Source organism: Diospyros lotus, chromosome 1, assembly GCF_014633365.1.
Source record: "Diospyros lotus cultivar Yz01 chromosome 1, ASM1463336v1, whole genome shotgun sequence".
Taxonomy (NCBI): domain Eukaryota; kingdom Viridiplantae; phylum Streptophyta; class Magnoliopsida; order Ericales; family Ebenaceae; genus Diospyros; species Diospyros lotus.
The window spans coordinates 39,952,459-39,974,814 of NC_068338.1; the positions used below are offsets into that span (position 1 = coordinate 39,952,459).

The 22,356-nt window shown below is 36.7% G+C and overlaps 4 protein-coding genes across 4 annotated transcripts; 1 reads left to right on the plus strand and 3 right to left on the minus strand.

Annotated features, from left to right (window-relative positions):
• The first annotated feature begins 260 nt into the window (after nucleotides 1-260).
• LOC127798690 (auxin transporter-like protein 2) lies at nucleotides 261-3,997 on the plus strand. Its single transcript, XM_052332239.1, has 7 exons — nucleotides 261-665; nucleotides 808-1,106; nucleotides 1,211-1,394; nucleotides 1,487-1,584; nucleotides 2,651-2,858; nucleotides 3,004-3,261; nucleotides 3,556-3,997. Exons 1-7 carry the CDS (start codon nucleotides 507-509, stop codon nucleotides 3,826-3,828), a joined length of 1,479 nt encoding a protein of 492 aa, XP_052188199.1. The 5' UTR covers nucleotides 261-506; the 3' UTR covers nucleotides 3,829-3,997.
• A 2,204-nt stretch (nucleotides 3,998-6,201) lies between these two features.
• LOC127798700 (glycine-rich protein 2-like) lies at nucleotides 6,202-7,212 on the minus strand. Its single transcript, XM_052332251.1, has one exon. It carries the CDS (start codon nucleotides 7,121-7,123, stop codon nucleotides 6,518-6,520), a length of 606 nt encoding a protein of 201 aa, XP_052188211.1. The 5' UTR covers nucleotides 7,124-7,212; the 3' UTR covers nucleotides 6,202-6,517.
• A 9,627-nt stretch (nucleotides 7,213-16,839) lies between these two features.
• LOC127794394 (dirigent protein 22-like) lies at nucleotides 16,840-17,686 on the minus strand. The gene has a single exon (XM_052325435.1). The coding sequence runs from the start codon at nucleotides 17,634-17,636 to the stop codon at nucleotides 17,058-17,060; it is 579 nt and encodes a 192-aa protein (XP_052181395.1). The 5' UTR covers nucleotides 17,637-17,686; the 3' UTR covers nucleotides 16,840-17,057.
• A 2,014-nt stretch (nucleotides 17,687-19,700) lies between these two features.
• Nucleotides 19,701-20,665, minus strand: LOC127790491 (dirigent protein 22-like). The gene has a single exon (XM_052320413.1). The coding sequence runs from the start codon at nucleotides 20,602-20,604 to the stop codon at nucleotides 19,984-19,986; it is 621 nt and encodes a 206-aa protein (XP_052176373.1). The 5' UTR covers nucleotides 20,605-20,665; the 3' UTR covers nucleotides 19,701-19,983.
• Nucleotides 20,666-22,356: the final 1,691 nt, after the last annotated feature.

Consider the following 22,356-nt stretch of genomic DNA (forward strand, 5'->3'; position numbering starts at 1 on the left):
AATATACATAATAATAATTATAACGTTTTCAATGGTGCAGTTATTGTCCAGTCGAGGTTAAGAAAATATATACATATTAGACTAACAAGATGAGATAATTTAGTAATTACAAGTATATATATGTTATAGTTAGTAGGTTACTACTCTGATAACATTTAATTTTGTATTTATAAATTTAAGAAAGGATATGATATGATTTCTTTCTTGAACTCTCTTTCCAAAAATCACTCTCACATACCTTTCAAACATGGGCTTTCCCACCCTTCGAGACCCCTCTCCTCTATATATCTCCGGTGCTTGCGTTTATACAAAGATACATTCACATAGACGGATGAATATATATAGATAGATTCTCACCCGTCACCATTGTCAGCTAGCCCACAGTCTTGAGCTTAACCCGTTTTCATTCTTAATATCTTGCATTCATACACACGATAAGATATATAATATATAGCAGGAAACGAAGAAGGGTTGACAGATAGAGATAGAGAGAGAGAGAGAGAGCTATGGCGGCGGCGGACAAGGTGGTGGAGACGGTGATAGTAGGGAATTATGTGGAGATGGAGAGGGAAGGGAAGCCCGTGGATGTGAAATCCAGGATGTCGAAGCTCTTCTGGCATGGCGGCTCTGTGTATGACGCTTGGTTTAGCTGTGCATCAAACCAGGTCTCCTCCTCCTCCTCCTTCTTCTTCTTCTTCTTGTTAATTCGATGGCTAAGGTTGTAAAGATGGATGCATTTCGAAGCGTTAAAGTGTTAAGGATTAATATTGTGGGTGTTTGGTTGTTAAATTATTGTTATTGGATCAGGTTGCTCAGGTTCTGCTGACCTTGCCGTACTCGTTCTCTCAGCTGGGGATGCTTTCGGGCATACTATTCCAGCTGTTCTACGGGCTGCTGGGCAGCTGGACAGCCTACCTCATAAGCGTTCTCTACGTGGAGTACAGAACCAGGAAAGAAAGGGAGAAAGTGGATTTCAGGAACCATGTGATTCAGTGGTTCGAAGTGCTCGATGGGCTGCTCGGAAAACACTGGAGGAACGTCGGCTTGGCTTTCAACTGCACCTTTCTTCTCTTCGGATCTGTCATTCAGCTCATTGCCTGCGCTAGGTACGTACATAAGTTCCCTTGTTTATCACTCTCAGCTAGGTCCATCGCATAATATATGTTGTATTCGTAGTGTGTGTTAATTTTTAACTAGTATATATATGCAGCAACATATATTACATAAATGACCATCTGGACAAGAGAACATGGACATACATCTTCGGAGCCTGCTGCGCCACCACCGTCTTCATTCCCTCGTTTCACAACTACCGGATCTGGTCTTTCCTCGGCCTGCTAATGACCACTTACACTGCTTGGTACCTCACCGCCGCATCTCTCCTCCACGGACAGGTACTAGCTTGCTAGTTTACACGCATCGTTTATCTGTGAGGCAATATTATACTGAATTTATTATATGTTGCTTGAAATTATTAATTGGGTAGGTGGAGGAGGTGAAGCATTCGGGGCCAAGCACGATGGTGCTATACTTCACAGGGGCTACCAACATTCTCTACACATTCGGGGGACATGCTGTGACTGTGTAAGACAAGTTCAGAGATTTCATGCGTTGCATGCCTTTTACGTTTATTCCCCGCATTGCCCACGTTTTCCCTCGGCCAAGTCCTGGTTTAGCTTGGGTAAGATTGTAAAATAGCAACAATAATAATAGGAAGAGAAAACAAAACGGAATGCACCTCGGCCCTCGCGTGGGATTGCAAGTGACTTAACCTTGGTCGGCTGCGCTGCGGTGTGGCCTGACCTGACCATACACGAGAGAGACAGAGAGAGAGAGAGCCGCTTATACCTATTTCTATTTCCATCAAAAGCTTTATTATTCCCTGACCGGCTGATTCAATGATCAATCTTTGTCTAACGAGTCAATGTTCTCGAGATTCGCTTTGGAAAATTATGGCTCTGAGTCTCTGGACGTCTGCAATTCCGAAATCCCCCTCTGTTCAGGCGGGAACGGCAAAAAGTCCTCTACGAGGAACCCTCTTTGTTCTTTCTAAAATGTGGGAAAGCCTTCTCTCTTTCCATTTTTATTTTTGAAAAAAAAAAAAAAAAAAACCTAAAAGCGAGCAGCTTTTTGTCCTAAGAGAAGAAAAGAAAAGCGGTCTATCTTGATTTGTCTCAAATGGTTGATGGGATGTTTTCTTTCGAGTTAGGAAACTAAACACACAACTACACAAACATACATACACAATTAATTAACTCTGATACTATATAATATATTTATGCTTAATTGTTAAATATAATAAATTGAGCATGAGTTTTTTGAATTTAGAGAGTCACTTTTTTTTTTTTTTGACAGACATACAGTATAACTTTTACTAATTGGGAATTTTCATTTATCAATCACGTTGTGGGAATTGGGCCTTGCCCAATGTGACAAAGGCTCAATCAAGCCCAAGTATCTATGGTTCATTGATTAAAGAACTAGGACACCCATTGACTGATGCATATTTTCAAAAATATTATCACAATATCATTGCGGGGAATGTTTGTAGAAACAACTTTAGAAGAGTTTATGTTTTCCTTGTTGAATCAATGAGTGTTAGAGAGGATTGAAATATGTAATTGGCTTATTCTTTTACTTGGGCGCGCAGAGAAATCATGCACGCAATGTGGAAGCCACAAAAGTTCAAGGCCATCTACTTGCTCGCTACTTTGTATGTCTTAACCCTCACGCTTCCGTCCGCGGCGGCGGTCTACTGGGCGTTCGGCGACATGCTTCTCAACCATTCTAACGCTTTTGCTCTCCTCCCAAAATCCCCCTTCAGGGACATGGCCGTCGTCTTGATGCTCATCCATCAGGCGCGCATTCTTCTCTCTACAATAGTTTTATGAAAAGAAAATCATCAAAATGATACGAACCAATAAATTTATTGGTACAGTAATGGTTGCGAGTTCGCATGGACGGTCAAAAACTTAAATGGGATTTGGCATTGGTTTTGTGCAGTTTATAACATTTGGATTCGCATGCACGCCGTTGTACTTCGTGTGGGAGAAGGCAATAGGGATGCATGAGTGCAAGAGCATGTGCAAACGGGCGGCGGCGAGGCTGCCGGTTGTGATTCCGATATGGTTCTTGGCCATCATCTTCCCCTTCTTCGGCCCCATCAACTCCACCGTCGGCTCCCTCCTCGTCAGCTTCACCGTCTATATCGTCCCCGCCCTCGCCCATATGTTCACCTTCAGATCACCCTCCGCCCGTGAGGTAACTTTTATCATATTATCAAGTTTAAACAGTACTAATTAATCTCATTAATATGTACGGCTGCACGCCTTTTTGCGGGAAGTTGCGAGCTTCCAGCTCTGCTTTGCGTTTGATTAAAGATCAAGCACCCATCCTGACAGCCACAGCCAAAGTTCGGGCTTTACAGCGAAATCAATCCGTACGCTGATTCCCTGCGTCGCGGAAGTACAGCAGAATTTATTCGTCTAAACTTCTCGGCAATAGATGAGATCATTGGGTGTATAATCAGCCGTCTGATTTTTCTTTTGGATGCAGAACGCCGTGGAGCAACCGCCCAAGTATTTCGGGAGGTGGGCCGGCGCCTACACGATAAACGCCTTCGTGGTGGCGTGGGTCCTTGTCGTCGGGTTTGGATTTGGCGGGTGGGCGAGCATGGTGAATTTTATTCACCAAATTGACACATTCGGACTCTTTGCCAAATGCTACCAGTGCCCTCCGCCACCGGTCCCGCCACCGCACCGCCTCAACGCCACCGCCCCTCTTCTGCCTCCGCCGGCCAGCTTCCACCACGGGCGCCACCACCTGTAAGCCGCGGAAGAATCGCAGTCTGCTTGCAGAGGACTTGAGGACTACCAAAATGACTAGTTTAGAGCTTTGGATTTTGTTTTATTTTATTTTTTATGTGGTGCTGCAGCGTAAGAAAAATTTTACTATGTTATGATGGCTAATGCTTAAATCTTCACGTTAATGTGCCATACCCATATATTCTTCTTGTGATAGAGATGCATGACAGAGATGCTTGAATCTTCCCGCATCATCAAGGTGTCAAATCATTAAGCATGTTTGGAAAATGACACTAGAGATAAAATTATTCCTTTCCAAGATCTAAGACTCTTCCCATAACGAACGAAGATTATATAACTTCCAATAGCACAATGCGAGTCATATCCCCTATTGTATAAATGTTGATGGAAACTACCTTAATTTTCCATACAAGAAACACGAGGCAAAGGCCAACCGTTCCTGTTGTTAAACTCATTTCCTATGCTTAAAAAATTATGGGTCGGGTCGGTTCAAATTCCCATCTCCCTGTTTTAGACGTTCAACCAATTTGTCAAACCCAACCCCCGATTGAGTCCGGCTACAATAATGATTTGAATCCAAGTGATTCAACTTGTGCACTGTCAACAAGCACATCCGGGTTAAACAAAATCGAGCCCATGAAAGACGACGATAATTATAATCAAGGCTTTGCTAAATAGGAAGCAGGGCAAGACGCTGAGCACAAAGAAAAGGACAAGAGATGATGATCAAAGCTCGTGAAATAAGATGTACCCAGGGGCGGATTTAGGGGGGGGGGGGGGGGCAGGCACGGGCTGCAGCCCCCCCAAGATTCAGCCCTCCCCCAGATTTGCAAGGGAGGAGAGCTGAAATGGGTTATGGATCTGGGGGCCAGCCCTCCCCCAGATCTACTCCTAGATCCGCCCCTGGATGTACCAAAAGCTAAATACAGAAACAAAATAACGATAATAAACGGACTGCCCCGAAAGCTTAAGCCGAAGTCGTAGGAGGCCAACAACGTGAAATGATCAAAACATTCTTGTATAATTGTATTGGTAATGGTAATCATTATGAACGCGATGGGCGTTTTGATCATTTCACGCATTCGGCTTGAGCTTTGGGGAATCAATATTCTCTACTACTGTAGAAGATGAGGTTGGGATACATTAATTAATAAAATAAAATTTTAAAACACAACTACATAATCCAAACTCATAAACACGCACTTAAAATTCATAATACAAGATCCCAAACAAATAAGTTTAATCTAATTAACAACAAACTCAACAAGTCATTCATCATTTTAAACTCAAAACACCAAAATAAGTAACTAAAATTTATTTTTTTATGAAGAAACTAGGAAATAAAAAACGAGAAGTCTAAACCTCCAGTCGCAGTAACATTAGGGACAAAAAGCAACAGCCAATAGTTCCGTCGACCTTCTAAGAGGGCAGACGCGTGAAGAAGATCCAAGAGTCGTGCAACCCACTCCTCCACAGCAAGTATAAACAACCCTACTTCCTTTTATTACGGTTTTACAAGTCGCAAGACAGTTGGATTCCCTTTTATAATTCGCAATTACATCCAAGAGTGTCAGCAAAGTGTTCCTAGACTAGAGGGAACACATTTGTCACCTCCCACGTCCATTCAAGAAATAAAGGCTTCAAAAGAACCGCACGGGTGTCATCAATATATTTCGAGAGTGCGTCACCATGTTCCACAAGGCACTGACATCAACCGTGGGTGGAAAATGTTGGCACACTCTCATGGGCTTGTGCTAGTGGAACATGGTGATACTCTCTCGAACTACATATAGGGTGGCAATGCCAATGGATCAAGTTAGGTTTCAATCAATTGAGAGTTTTAAACCTATACAATCACGTAAAGAATTATGCAAGAAAGCTTGTAACCCACCAGATCTACAATCTGTACGATCTAAAGACAATATAATTAACAAGCATACAAGCCAATTCAGCCAGCTCAGTCCAACAAGAGTAGTTTTCCATAGGCCTAACGTTTCAATTGAGGTCCTTCAATCCGAATGTCAAAACTATAATTGAGGTCCTTCAGTCTATGCCTATGCCTAGTTTTATTGTGTATCAAAGCAGCAACAGATGAGAACGAAGTTTTATATCCCAACCCAGTTAACTGCTGTCACATATCAATATTTTTGGTAAATCTGCAAATTTCTTCTGAATCATTACGCAATTTAACACTACCCTCTGAACCGTACTCTACTCAGCCGTGGAGTGCTCTGAGGATTAAATCCATCTTAAACTTATTCAATTGCAGACTCAGAAGGCTGAGGCACCACGAGAACAGCCAATAGAAACAAAGAGTAAACCCAGTACATGGGTTTATGCCAACAGCAATATTCACATATCCACCGCAAAACACAACTGATTTTAAAGAAATTGAATGGTGGAAGCACAAAGCAACGAGTTGCCCAACCTCCAATGTCATCACATTTCATCCAGACAGCATAAGATGCATAAAGAGTTTACAAAGCGCCATATCCGAAGATAAAAGTCTACCTACCAAAAACCAAACACTAAAACCACACGACAAATCCAAAGAGGTGACCATACGCCACATCACCTGTAATGCTCACAAAATAGATACTGTAATATGTATGGTTCACCGATTCAGAAATTCAAATATAAAATACTAAGAACGATGAAGAGGGGACCCTCTTTCTCTTTCCTGTTTACCAGTTTCAATTGTTGGAGTTGGGGCAATCACGAGCGAAATGCCCTTGCTCACCACAGCTGTAGCAGCCTCCGCCTCCGCCGCCGCCGCCGCCTCCGCCGTACCTGCCGCCGCCTCCGCCGCCGCCGCCCTGGTAACAGTCCCTGGCGATATGCCCAGTATCACCGCATTTGAAGCAACCGCTCCCACTACCACCTCCATAACCACCACCTCCATAGCCGCCGCCACCGCCGCCGTACCCAGCTCCGCCGCCGTAACCCCCTCCCCCGCCTCCGCGGCCGCCTCTTCCTCCACCTGCTCTTCCTCCACCGTTAAAGCCATACCCACCGCCACCGCCTCTTCCTCCGCCGCCTCCGCCACGCGAGGTGCCTTGAACCGGGGACTCGTTGGGGCCGGTGACATCAGCGGCTTTGGTGCGGCCATCGCCGCCGGACTCGATCAAGAACTCGACGGTCTCGCCGTCGGCCAGGCTGCGAAAGCCCTCGGTCCGGATCGAGGACTGGTGGACAAACAAATCTTCGCCTCCGTCATCAGGAGTGATGAAGCCGAAACCCTTCTGGTCGCTGAACCACTTCACAATCCCTGTTCTCCTGCCGTCGTTTCCCTTCTCCATCGAAAGAATCAAACCCAAACCCAAACCCTACTTTACCCTCCCCCAATCTCTCTCTTTCTTTCTTCCTTTCTCTGTTAAGACGAGAGAGAGGGCTGGGCCATGTGCTTTGGGCTTTCTAATATACGGGAAAAAACTAGGCATAGGCGTAGGCATAGACTGAGTGGGGCCCGCACACTGCCATGTAGGCATAATAATAAATAAAAAAAATAGAATAAGCTTTCAGTTTCTGGGGAATCGAAGCGACGGCTGGCATTTGTCGAAGCCGATCCGACGCTTGGGGATCCACTTGATGAGTTGTCTTCCATCTCGTCTCAATCTTCTCCTGATTTGATTTCTTTTTTTGGGGAGGGGGAGACCGATATGCACTGGCTATCGTTTCTCTCGTGCTCACCTATCCCTTTTTCTCCTCTCTCTCTCTCTCTCTGTCTCTCTCGTGCCCACCTATCCTCTCTCTCTCTCCAAAATAATTATACCACAATATTATGCTAAAATTTATTAAATCTTTCAAAATTTATAGTTTAAGATATTTACTTTTTTATATTTTTATTTTTGATCGAGAATCTCCTTCATCTATACTTCTCATCTCAAAAAAATTATATTTACATGCTACAAAATGAAATGACTATAATGTATCTATTAATTATAAATAATTACACATTATTTTATTATTACAAATTAATTAAAAATATAAATATCAAACCTGCTCTTTAAGTGGAGGACAGTGGCTAATTGATGATTTGATAAATTTAAAAAAAAATTAAAAAAAAAAAAAGTAACTACCAACTTTTATCACTCCCTAAACTTAAACAAAATTCTAATTTATTTCTAAAGAAATGTTTCAACTAATTAGTTCATAAGTTAAATGAAAACTAATTCATCTTTTGAATTATAGAAACAAATTAATTTTTTATTTATCTTTAAATCATGAAAATAAATTAATTTTTAGATAATTGAAGTGTTTATTTTTTATTAATAAATACGATATTTGATTGAATATTTAAGTACACATTTTTTGAATTTTCTTATTTTTCTCACTGATTTTTTAATTGAATTTTCAAAGATTATATTTATGTTTTTAATTTCAAAAGTTAAAAATTACTTTGTTTCGTGGCGACAACCATGGTTGAAATTTACTATAAACTGCTTCACAGCAACAAATTATGTTTCAAACAATTATAATATTTAAAAATTAATTTTTTATATCATTTAAATAATCACCTATTGTTTCCAATATTTTTCAAATCTTTTTTTAACAATCCGTAAACATACGAGGGTTGGAAACACTGCCTTTGCCGACCTTCACGCACCGCAATCTGCAACTACACACGCCGTCGTAGGCCAGTAAGCTTGTTGGCACGTGTCGATCAAAGGGATGCTACTCGATCAAACAATCACATAAATGGGGTTGGTTTACCTTGAATCACTCACTGCACAAAGCAATTGAAGTTAGACAATTCAAATTCAACATAAACCCTAAAACTCTTATCATGTAAAATCGATCGAGAAAATCATAAGGGTTTTTTAATTAGGTTTTGATTTCGCACAACTCAAGAGCCAGACAAGACTCTGATACCAATTGTTACGGAAAATCAACTACAAAACAAAAAGAGATTAGTGCAAATCAAATTAAACCAAATATAACCGAACGTAAAAACAGAATGTAAAGAAGATGAACACGAAGAAAAACTCCATGTTTCGGCTATAATGCCAGTCACGAAAACTACTCCAAGGCTTAGATCTAGGTTCGTCCAATTACCACTTAAGTAACGCCAACGAATAGGGACACCAAACCATGAAGAAGCCCAAACCCTTAAGAACCGAAACCATCAAACCCACGCAAGCCTCTCGACCAAGCACACGAACACCCTTTCTCTTACCAAAGCACCACACAAGTTTAACGTGCAATGGAGTCCACGCAGGAGCAACAATAATCACTAAGATAATGGGTTGAACTAATGGCCAATAAAAACTTACCCAAAAAGAGAACCACAAATTGGCTAAATAGAGGACACGAGCCTCGACGAAGGATCAACCAAGAACCCACAAGGAAAGAGGCAGCCTCCAACATGAAAATGAGTATCCGATTGAGATGGAAAGAAAACCCAAGAGGATCGGCCATCAATGAAAGGAGAATCGATCGAGAGAGACAACAAGAAAGAGAACATAATCGGCCGCCACACATAGGGCACAAAAGGGGAAATAAACCCTTTTATATTAAGGGCCTAGAGTACAAGAGAAAATGGGCTAAAGGGTTAATGGGCTTGGGCTTCCTCCCTCTCTTGAGTAAATGGGTCAAGACCCATTTCTCCTCTAAATGGAGAGTTAAGGGTTTATGGCCTGACTTTTATTTAGGCTGCCAATAAGAGTATTGAACCATCGCTTCAATCCTGAGTTTAAATCTATAAAACTAACCCAAACCATTGTCATCACCTTATGTCTCATTAAGAAACACAAACCCAACAACTATCTCTCTGTTCTTTTTTTGAAATACAATGTTTAAAATCTTCAAAAGTACAATTTTTCTATTTTTATATTTATCCTTATAAATGTATCACATTTCAATTAGTAAAGTATGCAAATCTACAACTCTGTTCTCGTACAAAATTGTTTCATGCTACTAATCATTCTCATAGAACTGCAACCTGGAAAATTGCTCAAATTAAAAAATATTTTATGAAGAAACAATCTCTCACAAATAAGTTTGTGATATTTGAACTATTTAAGATGCTCCATCGCCAATCAAAAAATTTAAATTGCGTTCTCTTTATTATTTTTAAGTTATTTTTAGTTTTTAATTTTTTAAACTAATAAAAATATTTTCTTTTTACTATTTTTAAAATGTATTTTAAAAATAAAAAAATTATAAAGAAAACTTAAAACAACAAAAGTTATTTTTGAATGTTTTCATCCAAAATTAACTCTAAACTCAAAATATATTTATTTATTCATATTTTATTATTATAATAGAAAAATATTACAAAATTTATTAACTTTAAAATGTATATATTTTTTAATAATATATTAACATTAAATATTTGTAATTTACTGAATAATCAAATTTATTGAATAAAATATAATTAAAAACTTATTTTCAAAATTTTAAAAAGAACATATTTTCTAATTTTTTATTTTAAAAAATAGTTTTTTAAAATAATAAAGAGAATACGTTTTTAATTTTTTAAAAATAGACTATAAAAAAAATAAAAATAAATTTAAAACATAAAATTAAAAATTAAAAAGTAAAAATAGGGCAACTTTATTTATTACCCTAATATAGTTGTGATAAAAATGAAAGTACTCAAAAAGGTCTCTAGCATTCAAGTATAGTGCACAACTTGACTGCTACTCTTCTTTCATCTTTACTGTTACAAAATGAGTTGTAAATTAAAGTTTTATTTTATTTTTTAATTTATCTAGGGTGTCCAAATTTTGCTCGATTAATTTTTAGAGACGAATGATATTTTCCCTGATGCACTATTCGGGTAAATTCGAATACTAACACAGTCTATATACACTCAAATCTTGACATGCAGTGTAATCCATGCAAGACTTAAACCTTTTAATAAATTTCTGCATTAATTCGAACCCTGATACTTTATATAAAATTTCAAGTACTTTATCACTACACCATATTTGTGAAGGCATCAAAATTTTATTTTATACTTTCCGTAGTCATCTCTCATATAAAAAGAATTTGTTTAGTTACATCAACTTTATACTTGTTACATAAAAGAGATTTGTATTACATGTTTTACGTCCTAACAAGAGATAAAAGGAGTTTTTTAATTAAAACTCAAGTTTTGGCTCAAGGAAAAAAGACAGACTCTATTATATAAGTTGAATCCCTACAAAACCTGTTGTTTTGTGGTTGACCATTGTTTACTTTGGCTTACTTTATTCATCTTCAAAAATCACATTAAAAATTGGATAAACTCTCATTACAAATATTTTTTATGAAATTTATTAAGTTTTGTTTTAGAAATTTAAAAACCCACTTCATCTCCTCTTAAGCATTTTCCCGGCAACAAAATTGTGTGTAATTGGGGTATTGCTGTTATTTTCATTTTCATTTTTTGACATATAAATATAGTTTTTTTGGGTATAAAATTAAAGATGATGTCAAAAAAATTCTCAATTAAAAAATACTATTCATATTTTGGTTAAATTGTTAATCAACACCAAATAATATTCATATTTTGGTTAAATTGTATATTCATATTGCTAACCTAGAGGGGGGTCTCTGGGTAATTAACCCTACAAATAGGTGTCCGGAAAGGAAGGAACGAAGGTTGAAAGGGGAGGTGACAATTGAGGCCCATCGTCACAAGGATGGCGAGATTGAGATATTTCATCATTATTGATTGCAATGGGATAAGTGTGGTCTGACACATTTGGAAAAGTGGTCAAAGAGTCAGCTGATGGTCAAAGCCATATCTGAGGCTAGACCAGTCAAATCCCTCCCTCCAATCCAATCCCTACCAAACTTTCTTTTTCCATCCATATATTCTTATATATATAATCCAGTTAATGGGGAATCGATTTTGTTATGGTCCCCGTGACCAACCTAACTTTTATCTGATGCAGATAAATTCAGAAGGGAGTGAGATGAGACTCGTACACCCATCAATCACCGTTACTCTGGGGTCCAACAATGTAAATATTATTTGACATAAATAATAAATCATTCCTTTAAATATTTAAATTTTAAAATTTTTATTAATACTTTACATATTTATGTTAGGCCTCCCCATGGTTCCTTCAAACTGTGAACCGAACTGAAATAATTATTCTAAAAACTTAATTGAAATTATTTTTTTGATTTTGATTCAAAAACTATAACGAAAGTAAAAATTTACGATTCGATTCTAATTCTTAAAAATAAAGAATCGGAATCGAAATCGGTTTAAACTGTTAAAAGATAAATTAAATAAATATAAAATATATAATACAATACACCATAATTAATATTTTCAAAAATAATTTTAATTAAAGTGAGGAATTTCAAATTCAAATGACAAATGAATTATGTGAGGTTTGATTCTTTTAAATTCTAAAAAGATACGTAAATAATTTGATTTATATAAATTAAGTTTATTTTTTTTTATTAAATTTGAAGTAGATTTGAAATTGTTGAGAATGGAAACTAAATCATTAGAGAACCAGAAACAGAATCACCTATAAATTGTTTGGTTCCAATTCCGATTCCATTTATAGACAGTTCAATTTTGAAACTGTGGTCAAGTCTTATGTTAACTTCAGATAAAATAAAATAATGTTAATTATTATTTGACAAAAAGCATAAAAGTGCCTCAAACTTTGCCCAAATAACTATTTGGCCCTATTCAACTTTGAATTCAACCTATCATGCCGTCAATTTTTGAATTTTGAACACACGTCTAATTTCGTTCCAAGGACGTATTCCAAATTCTTGCGAGATTGACGCGTGAAACCATATGCTTATGAGGAGAGTAATGGGGAGAAAGACGATCGCCCACTTTGTCGGACCACCGTTGCCCACCCACGCGTATGTTGCTGCTATTGTCAGAATTGATCGACTCCGTCGCCGGCCACCAACTCGAGGAAGGCGAACAAGTGACTGACCGCTTGCCTCTCACGCCATCGCTTAGATCTGCTGGTCCACGCCCACACCATTGCTATCGTTAGCCCTCCCGACCCTGATCGACGTCGTCATTGGCTACCAAATCTGTCGCTGCTATCGCTGGCTTGCTATCGTCGGCACCCATCAGTTGCCGACGACCACTCGCCTTCCAAGCCACCGGCCTAGCTCTACCTGCCACGTTGTTGCTACTTGCATCCCTTGCCCGCCCGCATCCGTCGCAAGCGACTATCACGAGGAAGACGAGGAATGTCTGGCGCGTGTATCTCACGTGCACCGAATTACAAAATTAATTGTGTATTTGTTCTAAATTCAAGAATTCAAGGGGTCAAAATGGTTGTTTTTGATAAGGTTGGGAGGGTATTTTTATATATATATTTTTTATTTAATAGTAAACAGTGAACATTGTTTCGATTTCCACTCAACACACGGACACTCAATTTCAGTGTGTTTGATAATATAAAAATAAATTTTATGAAAAATATTATATTTGAGGAATTAAATTTTATTTTTATTATTTGACATATTATATTTTTATAAAATTAAATTTTATGGTACAATCATTAAAATATATTTTAATTTATTTTTTATAAAAATTCTATTAAAGGATGATTTTTATTTTTTATGTAAATTAAAAAATATATATTTTTAATTAAAAGCTATCAAAGACACCCTTTATGTTACTTGGAACTTGGAAGTTCGAAGCAAAAGGTTTTAAAAAACATTTTATAACGTTTAATCAGAATTAGAAAAATAAACAATCATTTGGAAGCAGAGGGCAGAAGCTAGTGTTTTTAATCAAAGCGGCTCTTTATCTTGGGCCAAATTTCTGGGCTTTCCCGTTCGAGATGGGCTTTCCAAGGCAGTTTTAATTGAAACAATTTTGGGCCCAAAATTTTAGAGACAGATTTTGGGTAATTGCCGTTGCAAGAGCCCAATCTCGAAATAAAATTGCAAATTAAGTCGTTTTGGTGGGAAAAAAATATATTTTTTTGAAGGATGGTGGTACCACTAATTAGTTACATGATAGTTGGGCAAATTATTTAGCACACTATTTGTTGTCTAAAGACTTGCACTTGGCCAATTTATTACCATATTATTGTGGGTCACAGAGGTTTATTAATGTTGTTTGGATATATTCGATTTTATCAAGGTTAGTATAGCGCTGGGTTAATATTTTTATTATAAAGATTCTGCCTATTATTATGTATGACTTTTTGAGGGGAATAATAGAATAGACCATTTGTTTCCAAGTGTAATAAATCTAATTTAATTACTTAAGATGATGGAACTAAAATTATACAACTTTGAACTCAGTAATATGAAACATTTTCTGTAGAGGTACCTAATTTTAATTAAATTAAAAAAATCAAAAATAATTTTCCTATTTTCTTTAATAATGGAAACAATCGTCTATTTATATTTCTCTGTTACGTTGATTAACAGCTCAAGCATATACTGCATAACATCACCATTGTACTTACGAGCTAAATATATTAGTGTATATATATATATATATCCATTTTAAATATTATTGAATAAATTGTTTTTTTATTTTGTTTAAAATTGTTTTATTTCTCAACAAATCCTCCAAAAGACGTGAAAGATGAGATGATTGTGGACCGTTGGATGGACGGACGGACGACGACAGCGTATGTACCAACACCACGCGAAACCACTCTCCTGCTTGCCCACGTGACGTGAACCCCAACGAAATACATTTCAAAGAAGAAAGACATAAAGCCGACATAAAACGTGTCTCCATGATATCCCGTGGCCTTTATTTATTTATTATTTGGTTATTTTTTCTGCGTTAGACATTTGTCGCTTTCAACCCAGTGGCTGTTCTTCTTGGAATTCTTCTTTTTTTTTTTTCTTTAATGCTTAATTAATTAAAATAAGTAAAATAAAATTATATTAAAATAAAAAAAATAATTTTTATATTAAAATAGAAAACAGTTAATATAAGATTAAAAATATTTCAAAATTTATATTAAATTAATTATTTTTTTCTCTTTTTAAAAAAATTTATCCATAAAATCTTAAATAAAGAAACTCGTGATTTATTTTTAATAAGTTGTATAATAAATTTAATAAATATAATAAAAAATATTTTTTAAATCTTATTTTGTCAAGGTCTTAGTTATCAAACACTATCTAAGTGCCTTGACCATAATTATCGAAAATTTTAAAAAAAATTTACTAAATTATACATGATTTCTCTTAATTTTAAAAAATTATCATTAGTCTTCTAAATATGGTTTCTTGTAAATTGAATATGGAAGGGAGAGCTGTATCAATATAAATATATTCTAATAATAAGCATAAATTTATTGTTATTTAGAAGTGGAATTTTGTCAAAAAAAAAATTAAATTGACATGTGATTGGATTTAAGAAATAATCTCATTTAAAGTAGTGTTTGTTAAAATAAATAAAATAATGTTGTATTAAGGTTAAAATATTTTTTGAATCAAAATATAGAAATATGAAAATAAGACTAAAAGTATTTTAAGATTTTTATTAAAATATTTGTTAAATTTTTAAAATACACTGAAGGATACAAGTATCATTTTTTTTTTATATTTATAAAGATTAAGATAAATTTATTCTAATAGGGAGAAATAAATTTATCTAAAAAAATCTAAATAAAAAGTCATATGACTTCTTTTTTAATAATCGTCAAGTAAATTTAGGTAATGTTTGTTAAAATGAGTAAAATAATGTTGTATTAAAATAAGATTGAAATATTTTTCGAACCAAAATATGAAATGGTAAAATAAAGCTGTGAAGTATTTTAAAATTTTTATCAAATTATTTGTTAAAATTTTTAGAATGCACTGGATGACACATGAGTTATTTTTTCTTATCTCTAAAAATCAAGATAAATTTATTTAGAGTAAGAGATTAATTTATCCAAAAAAGTTGACAAACAGTTTAATAAATTTAACAAATATAATAAAAAATAATTTTATCTGAAATATTTTTTATATTTTATTTATATTTTAATTATCAAATACTATTTTAATAAACACAATAAATATTTTGATTAAGAAACACTAAACATAGACATTAATAGTCTTAGAGGAAGTCCTATAAGAAACAATTGGACCTCAAAGTCAACATTGTAAATCTTATACTTATGAGAACGCCAAGAAGGTGGCTATTAAAAGCAATTACATAGTTATAAAAAAAAAAACTAACGACACATCTCGTAATTAATAAGGATAAATGCAACATAATATCATAGGAAGAGTCAACCATGAGCATGACAACAACATTGCAACGAGGAGTATACAGTATGTACTCCCCCACACCTTTAATCAATTTAAGATATATTTAGTTAATATTTTTTTTTAAATTATTATTCTTATGCAATTTTTTATTATTCGTGTTCTCGATTTTGATAAAGAAGATAGATTGTAATTAGAGCATTTGACTCACTACGTAAGATAAAGAATTAAGTCAATAATTTATTGATATGAATATCAATTGTCCAATCACATAATCTATGCATGTTTTTTTTCCCACACTTATAATCAACAGAAAGCCTCTCTCACTCTCATATATACTTTTACACACTTGATGGTATCGCATGATTGTAGTATTCATTTCAACCACCATTCCCCACAAGATTTGAATCATCAACCTCAGTCCGCAGATTGTTTAAAATACATACAAACGGATATCTCACGCCGGCAATTATTAGCTATTTCTTCCGTAAACTCTATTCCGGTTGTCTCTAGCACATTTGGACACTGTTTGATTGATGCTGCTGCTGCTGCAGAAATTAAATGAATGGATTGGAAGCCATCCAGATTCTTCCTGGGAGCACTTATTAGCCGCCGCTTGTGCATTTGCGTTGGTTGAAGTTTAGGGACCACTTCATTCCTCAAATTTTATTGATTTTATAAAATATTTTTAGTAATTTTGTAAACTCAATAAAATTTTCAAACAAATCCTTCCAACTACTCTTTGCAAATAAATTGGTAAGCCGTACCGTAACCTCAATTGAAATCAAGATAAAAAGAAAATCCCCCCAATTATTAGATTCAACTGTATAAAATAGAAAAGCATGAAGGAAAAGAAGTGAAACATTAATGAAGGCATGGACAAAAGTGAATGATATACCAATTACCAAAAACAAGGACAGAACAAATTGCTTTCAATAAGGAGAAGATCTCATCAAGATGTCGCAATATTACTGGCAACCGGAATTTTGGCAGACCTAAACTGAAAAAACTCTAACCTTCCAAAGTACAACACCCAAAAGGACTAAATCAGCCACCGGCGAATTATTTTTGTCAGGTAAAATTCCATCACTCGTAGTGGAGCACGTTCATATGGTACTCTGCGGTACCGTCCGCCGTGACGTTGTCAATCCGGTAGGTATTGACGGTGGCGATTCCTCTTGCCAGACGGAAAACACCGGTGCCCCCGACGACGGATAGCTCGCGGAAGGGGTAGTACGGCCCGTTGCGGCCGAGCAGGATGAGCGTGCTGCCGTGGTACTCGCCGCCTTTGAAGTTGAGGATGAAGGTGTTGACGAGGCTCATTTCCTTGATGCCGGCGGAGCTGAAGCTGCCCTGGAGTTGGCCGATCGTCGTGGAGTCGAGCTCCGGGCCGAGCGTCATCGGATCGTCGAACATCTCGATGAGGCCGAAGTCGAAGTTTCCGGAGCTCTTGGGCAGGACTACTTTTACGGCGGTTGGTTGTTCCCCGCTCAGTATGTTGTGGATGTAGAAGTGAAGCCTGGTGAGCTTCTCCCTCTTGTGGCTCAGTTTGTCGAACCACTCCTCCACCGATTTCGGATCGAAAGCTATGCCTTGAACCGCCGGCAAAACAAGCATCATCGAGCACAGGAGTGCGACGAGGAGAACTCCGGTGGCCTTGGCCATTTTTTCTTTCTTTCTCTCTCTCGATCTCTCTGTTTGCTTTGGTGCAACAAGTGGGGAGAAGAAGGTAAAATATTTGTAGATGGGCCGCCTGAAGAATGGGTCCAACTTATAATACGATGCACTGTTATGCATCTGATACTAGCTATTGAGTTGGGAACCACGTGATCCATCATTGGTAGGGTTTTGATTTGGTGCGGTCAGCCAGCACGAAGGTGATCTGCGATCGGTAAGTGCCCTCCACAAAAAAGAAAAGATGGATTTAATAAATTAAGAATACAAAGTACTACAATACAAACACTAAAATAATTTTTTTATTTGAAAGCACGGTTTATTAAATTTAGATATTTAATTAGGATCATAAAAGTGTGTTACAGAACTTTAAAGTCTGTCTATCTTCATGTCTGAACATCCCCACTGCTTTTGATAATTTTTTTGGGATATCTAACATTTATAAAAAAAAAAAAGAAAGAAAGAAAAAGACAAGGAGCTCATATATTCCAAAAAAGACCTTGGTATTATTTTAACCTCTTGAAAAAGCCAATGAGGCATGGGGTGGTTGGTGAGTCACTAGCGAGCTGGTTTGATTGGCCAAGCTGAATTAGTGGAGTCACTGGAGTGGACTGGACTTGGTAAACCTTGTGGTGCCGTTGCATCACCAAGACCATCAGATCAGATCGATGGCAGCAAGCCATGGATGATAGTCAAGTTCATCTTTTCTTTTTCAAAAGTAATTGTATTTTATCTGATTATGATTTACACACAAAAAAATAAAATAAATAAAATACTTGTACTAATTAAGTTCAATATTTTTGTAACCTCAACTAAATGAACTTTATGATAAATTCAGTTCAAAAGTAAAAAAACAAAATGATTGGGGTTGCGGTTGTGGTTGAAGGATGTAACCAAGTGAATAACCAAACGAATAAAAAAATCTGGCCTGGGGATCCTGTGGCTTTGAATTGAACGTGGCTGGTTCGTTCTCCAGAGTTCAGACTCCCAAAAACTATATGTCAGTTGAAGTTGATTTTTCTAGGGCTGGCTAGAGGAGCGTTGGTAACGTTGGACCGTGGCCTATATAAGAGAATAAAGAAAGTTGGAAGAAGAGACAAAATGAAGTGGAAAATATAACATATATTTGATGAAGTTGATAAGATTTGAAACTCTGACTGTGTGGGCGGCCGGCTGGTGATTAATATATAAATTAATTTTATATCATTTGATTAGTCAAGGTGAGCTCTATTATTTTAAATTGAAGTTAAGGAAATTTTTATTTTCCCAAAGTATGGACGTTTCAAACTTATTTTTTACAAATAATTAGAAACTAATACTTAAAAGCATGTTTTTCTTTTAAATTTCAATATCATAGGATTAACTTTCAACATTAAATAGAGCACAAAATAATGTAACGTATTCTTGTTCTTAAAAAGAGAGAGAAAAAAAAAAAAAAAAAGTCACCCGGTTGAATCTATGAACCTAAACCTAACTCGACCCCAACAACTTCATTTAAATATATATATATATATATATATTATATAATATATATATATATACTTGGATGTTTTCAGTTTTCGCTGCTCAATCTTATAATTTTTGACAAGAGATAAATTTGAGTCTGATCTAATGATTGCATATAGAGTAAATTTAAATCTAAAAATGCAAATCACCCACCACTCTTGACTACTGGCGTTGCAGACTCAAATATATATATATATATATATATATATATATACTTCATCATTGCAGTTGCTTATTATTTTATGTTCAATTATGTTAAAATAAGTTTTATAAATTTCAATATTCTGTTGTCTTTCATGTTTTAATTATAAAAATTTGATGTTACTTTTATAAACTTTGAAATTAAGGGTAGAACGCTCAATCTAAGATCAACTTAATTTTTAATTTACTCTTTGAGTTCAAATTAACTTGTACAAATCCCAAATCGAGTACCCACAGGCACAGAGTAACAACACACCAATAGAAATAAGACATTCTAAATAATTCTTAGCCTTTTAATTACAGGCACCGCATTTAATTGATAAGAAAAATTACACCGCGAAGAGGATATGCGCAGACGGTATTATATTTGGATTGATGGAAAAGATGGTTCCGTTGATAGCACCAAGTACGTACAGTAAAATTCCAGACAACAACTCCGGCGACTAGCTGAAATTTCCGGCCATGACGACGGACTCTACCTAACCAATAGCTTAAGAAGTAAATAGAAAAGCAAATCCGAAGACCTAGGGATCTTTTTTGTTTTGTCTTTTTTCTTTCTTGTCTGGGGTAATACAGATTATTAGGGAAAAAGCAACCGGAGAATGGACAATCGCTATAGCGTTGTCAATTATCACAGCTCATCAGAGCAACTAGTTTTAGGAGAGGCTTCGGCCGACGAATCATGATGAATCACCATAACATGGTACTCGGGAACGCCATCGCCGGTTTTGTCGTCGTACGCGTATTTATTGACGGTCGCAACTCCTCGTGCTAGCCGGAAAACACCGGATCCTCCGACGACGGCCATCTCCCGGTAGGGCTCGTACGGCGTGTTCTTGCCTAGGATGCTGAGACTACTGCCCTTGTACTGTCCACCGGTGAAGAAGAGGAGGAAGTTGTTCATCAGACTCACTTCGTTCAAGCCGGCCGAGCTGAAGCTCCCCTGGATTCGGCCGATTTCGGTGGAGTCGCGCTCCGGCCCCACCGTCACCGCGTCGTCGAACATCACGACCACGCCGAAGTCGAAGCGGCCGTGGGTTTTGTTGGGCCGGACTACCTCCAGGGCTGTCGGGTTTTTGCCGCTCACTTCGTGGTGGATGAAGAAATGAAGCTTTGTTAGCTTCTCGGTTTTGTAGATTTGATTGTCGAACCAATCCGCGACCGATTCCGGATCTCGGGGGACGCCGTGGTATGCCGGCGCCGGCAGGATCAGCGAACAGAACAGGAGTAGTGCTATGGCGATTTTACCCATGTCTCTCTTATTTCTGCAACAAACAACCTGAACCAGTTTGACGGGCAAACATATATAGATGAACTTACACATTACTTATATATTTCCATCGCCATTTTCATTGAATTGGATTAAATTTAGAAAACCTGTTTTTATTAAATTTAAATAGTAGTCAAACGAAGTTGCAGATCACGTGATCCGTGTGGTTCTCTTCTCGGTCTGCATGCATCGCACGTGTGAGCACCCTCGTACGTGTGAAATAGGAAATTCAGGATGTCCATCCCCATCCCCATCCCCATGTGGTTAGACAATGAGCTAATTATCTAGTTTCATAAAATTATATTTTTGTTTGAAAATATTAATGTGAACATTAATACGTAACTATTAGTATTTGATATTTGTATTACTTTATTTGTTCGTATACAGCCTTAACACCGTTGCTTGGCGGAAGGGTGACATATCTGAGTGACCAACGGGTGGACTTAGTTTTCCTCCCCTTGTAAAGCACTATGGTTTTTAACCGAGCGTACACCTGTAAAGCCTGAAAGAGAGGCCATGCTTCACGTGGCCGCAAATATTAGTAATTTGATAGTTGATGCTTCCATTTTAGGACAACTACACTACATTCCCCTTAAGTATGGCTAAAATACACTATTCCAACCCTATTTTTAAAAAATGATATTAACATCCTAAACTTTATAAAAATCACAGTATCCTCTCTTATTATTATTATTATTATTATTATTATTCTAACAGTTTACCTCTTAATTATTATGTCTTCTTTTAACACCTTAAGATAACAAGTTGATGAATGGATGTGATTAACACATAGTTCAGTTTTCCTTTACTTGCTCATTGCTACATCAATCGAGTTAAGGGGCAGAGCCAATTTAGGCCCAATAAAAGCCTTGGCCAGCCATTAATTTTGGGCCCATAATAAATTTAGAAAATGAAAACCCTTATTCAATCTCTTTTTTGCTCTTGTTCGCTGTGGGCTGCTTGTCTTTTACTTTTACTTGTTCTAGTCTTCGTGCCTTTGTCGAACCATCACTAAGGTTGCTTACTTGCTCGTTTCGTTCGCTCTCCTTGGTCATTTCGTCGTTTGCCGCCTTGATCTAGTCCTTGTCGGGTCGCCTTCCCCATCATCTGTCGGTCCTTGCTTGCCCTTGTCGGTCACCACCTCACTCTTACTTGCTACCTCTCTAAACTCTCTCGATCGCCTATTTAGCCCTCCGTCGTTAGCTGATTGATTGCTGCCTCTCTAGCTCTCTCTTGCTCGCCTCGCCTAAACCCCTACTTCACGTGATCAATGAACAGTAACAACGTCTTCACTGAAATTTTTTTTTGACTCTACCCTTGATCGAGCCGGCCTACTAAATATTGCTTTTGGTAATTATTGTGAACATTAATTAAGTTGTACAAAAGCAAATCTAGATTCTAGATCTGAATGTTCATTTCTATTATGGGTGTTCAAAAAAATCGACCAAATCGAATCGCACCGCGTGATTTTTTGAGATAAGCAGTCCGACACCGTTTGAGAAATTCTCAAACCGTGCGGTTTATGGTTTGAGAATTTCTTGGTTCGGTTTAAAACCAAACCGCCCGAGTATAATGTAATAATAAAAAAATTATAAAATAATTTATTTTCAAACCAGAAAAATAGATCTAGTAAACAAATTGTAAACAATCTGTTCTATTTATATATAAACAATCAAACAGATTGTTTTTACAAATTTGTAAAAACAAATTATTTGTATTAACAAATTACAGATT

What these genes read in the sequence shown, in the direction of transcription:
- LOC127798700 (XM_052332251.1), bottom strand. Translation starts at nt 7,123, where the DNA reads ATGGAGAAGGGAAACGACGGCAGGAGAACAGGGATTGTGAAGTGGTTC.
- LOC127790491 (XM_052320413.1), bottom strand. Translation starts at nt 20,604, where the DNA reads ATGGGTAAAATCGCCATAGCACTACTCCTGTTCTGTTCGCTGATCCTG.
- LOC127794394 (XM_052325435.1), bottom strand. Translation starts at nt 17,636, where the DNA reads ATGGCCAAGGCCACCGGAGTTCTCCTCGTCGCACTCCTGTGCTCGATG.
- LOC127798690 (XM_052332239.1), top strand. Translation starts at nt 507, where the DNA reads ATGGCGGCGGCGGACAAGGTGGTGGAGACGGTGATAGTAGGGAATTAT. An exon ending in TCTTGATGCTCATCCATCAG is followed by an intron (nt 2,859 to 3,003) that starts GCGCGCATTCTT and finishes GGTTTTGTGCAG; the next exon opens with TTTATAACATTTGGATTCGC. An exon ending in GATCACCCTCCGCCCGTGAG is followed by an intron (nt 3,262 to 3,555) that starts GTAACTTTTATC and finishes TTTTGGATGCAG; the next exon opens with AACGCCGTGGAGCAACCGCC.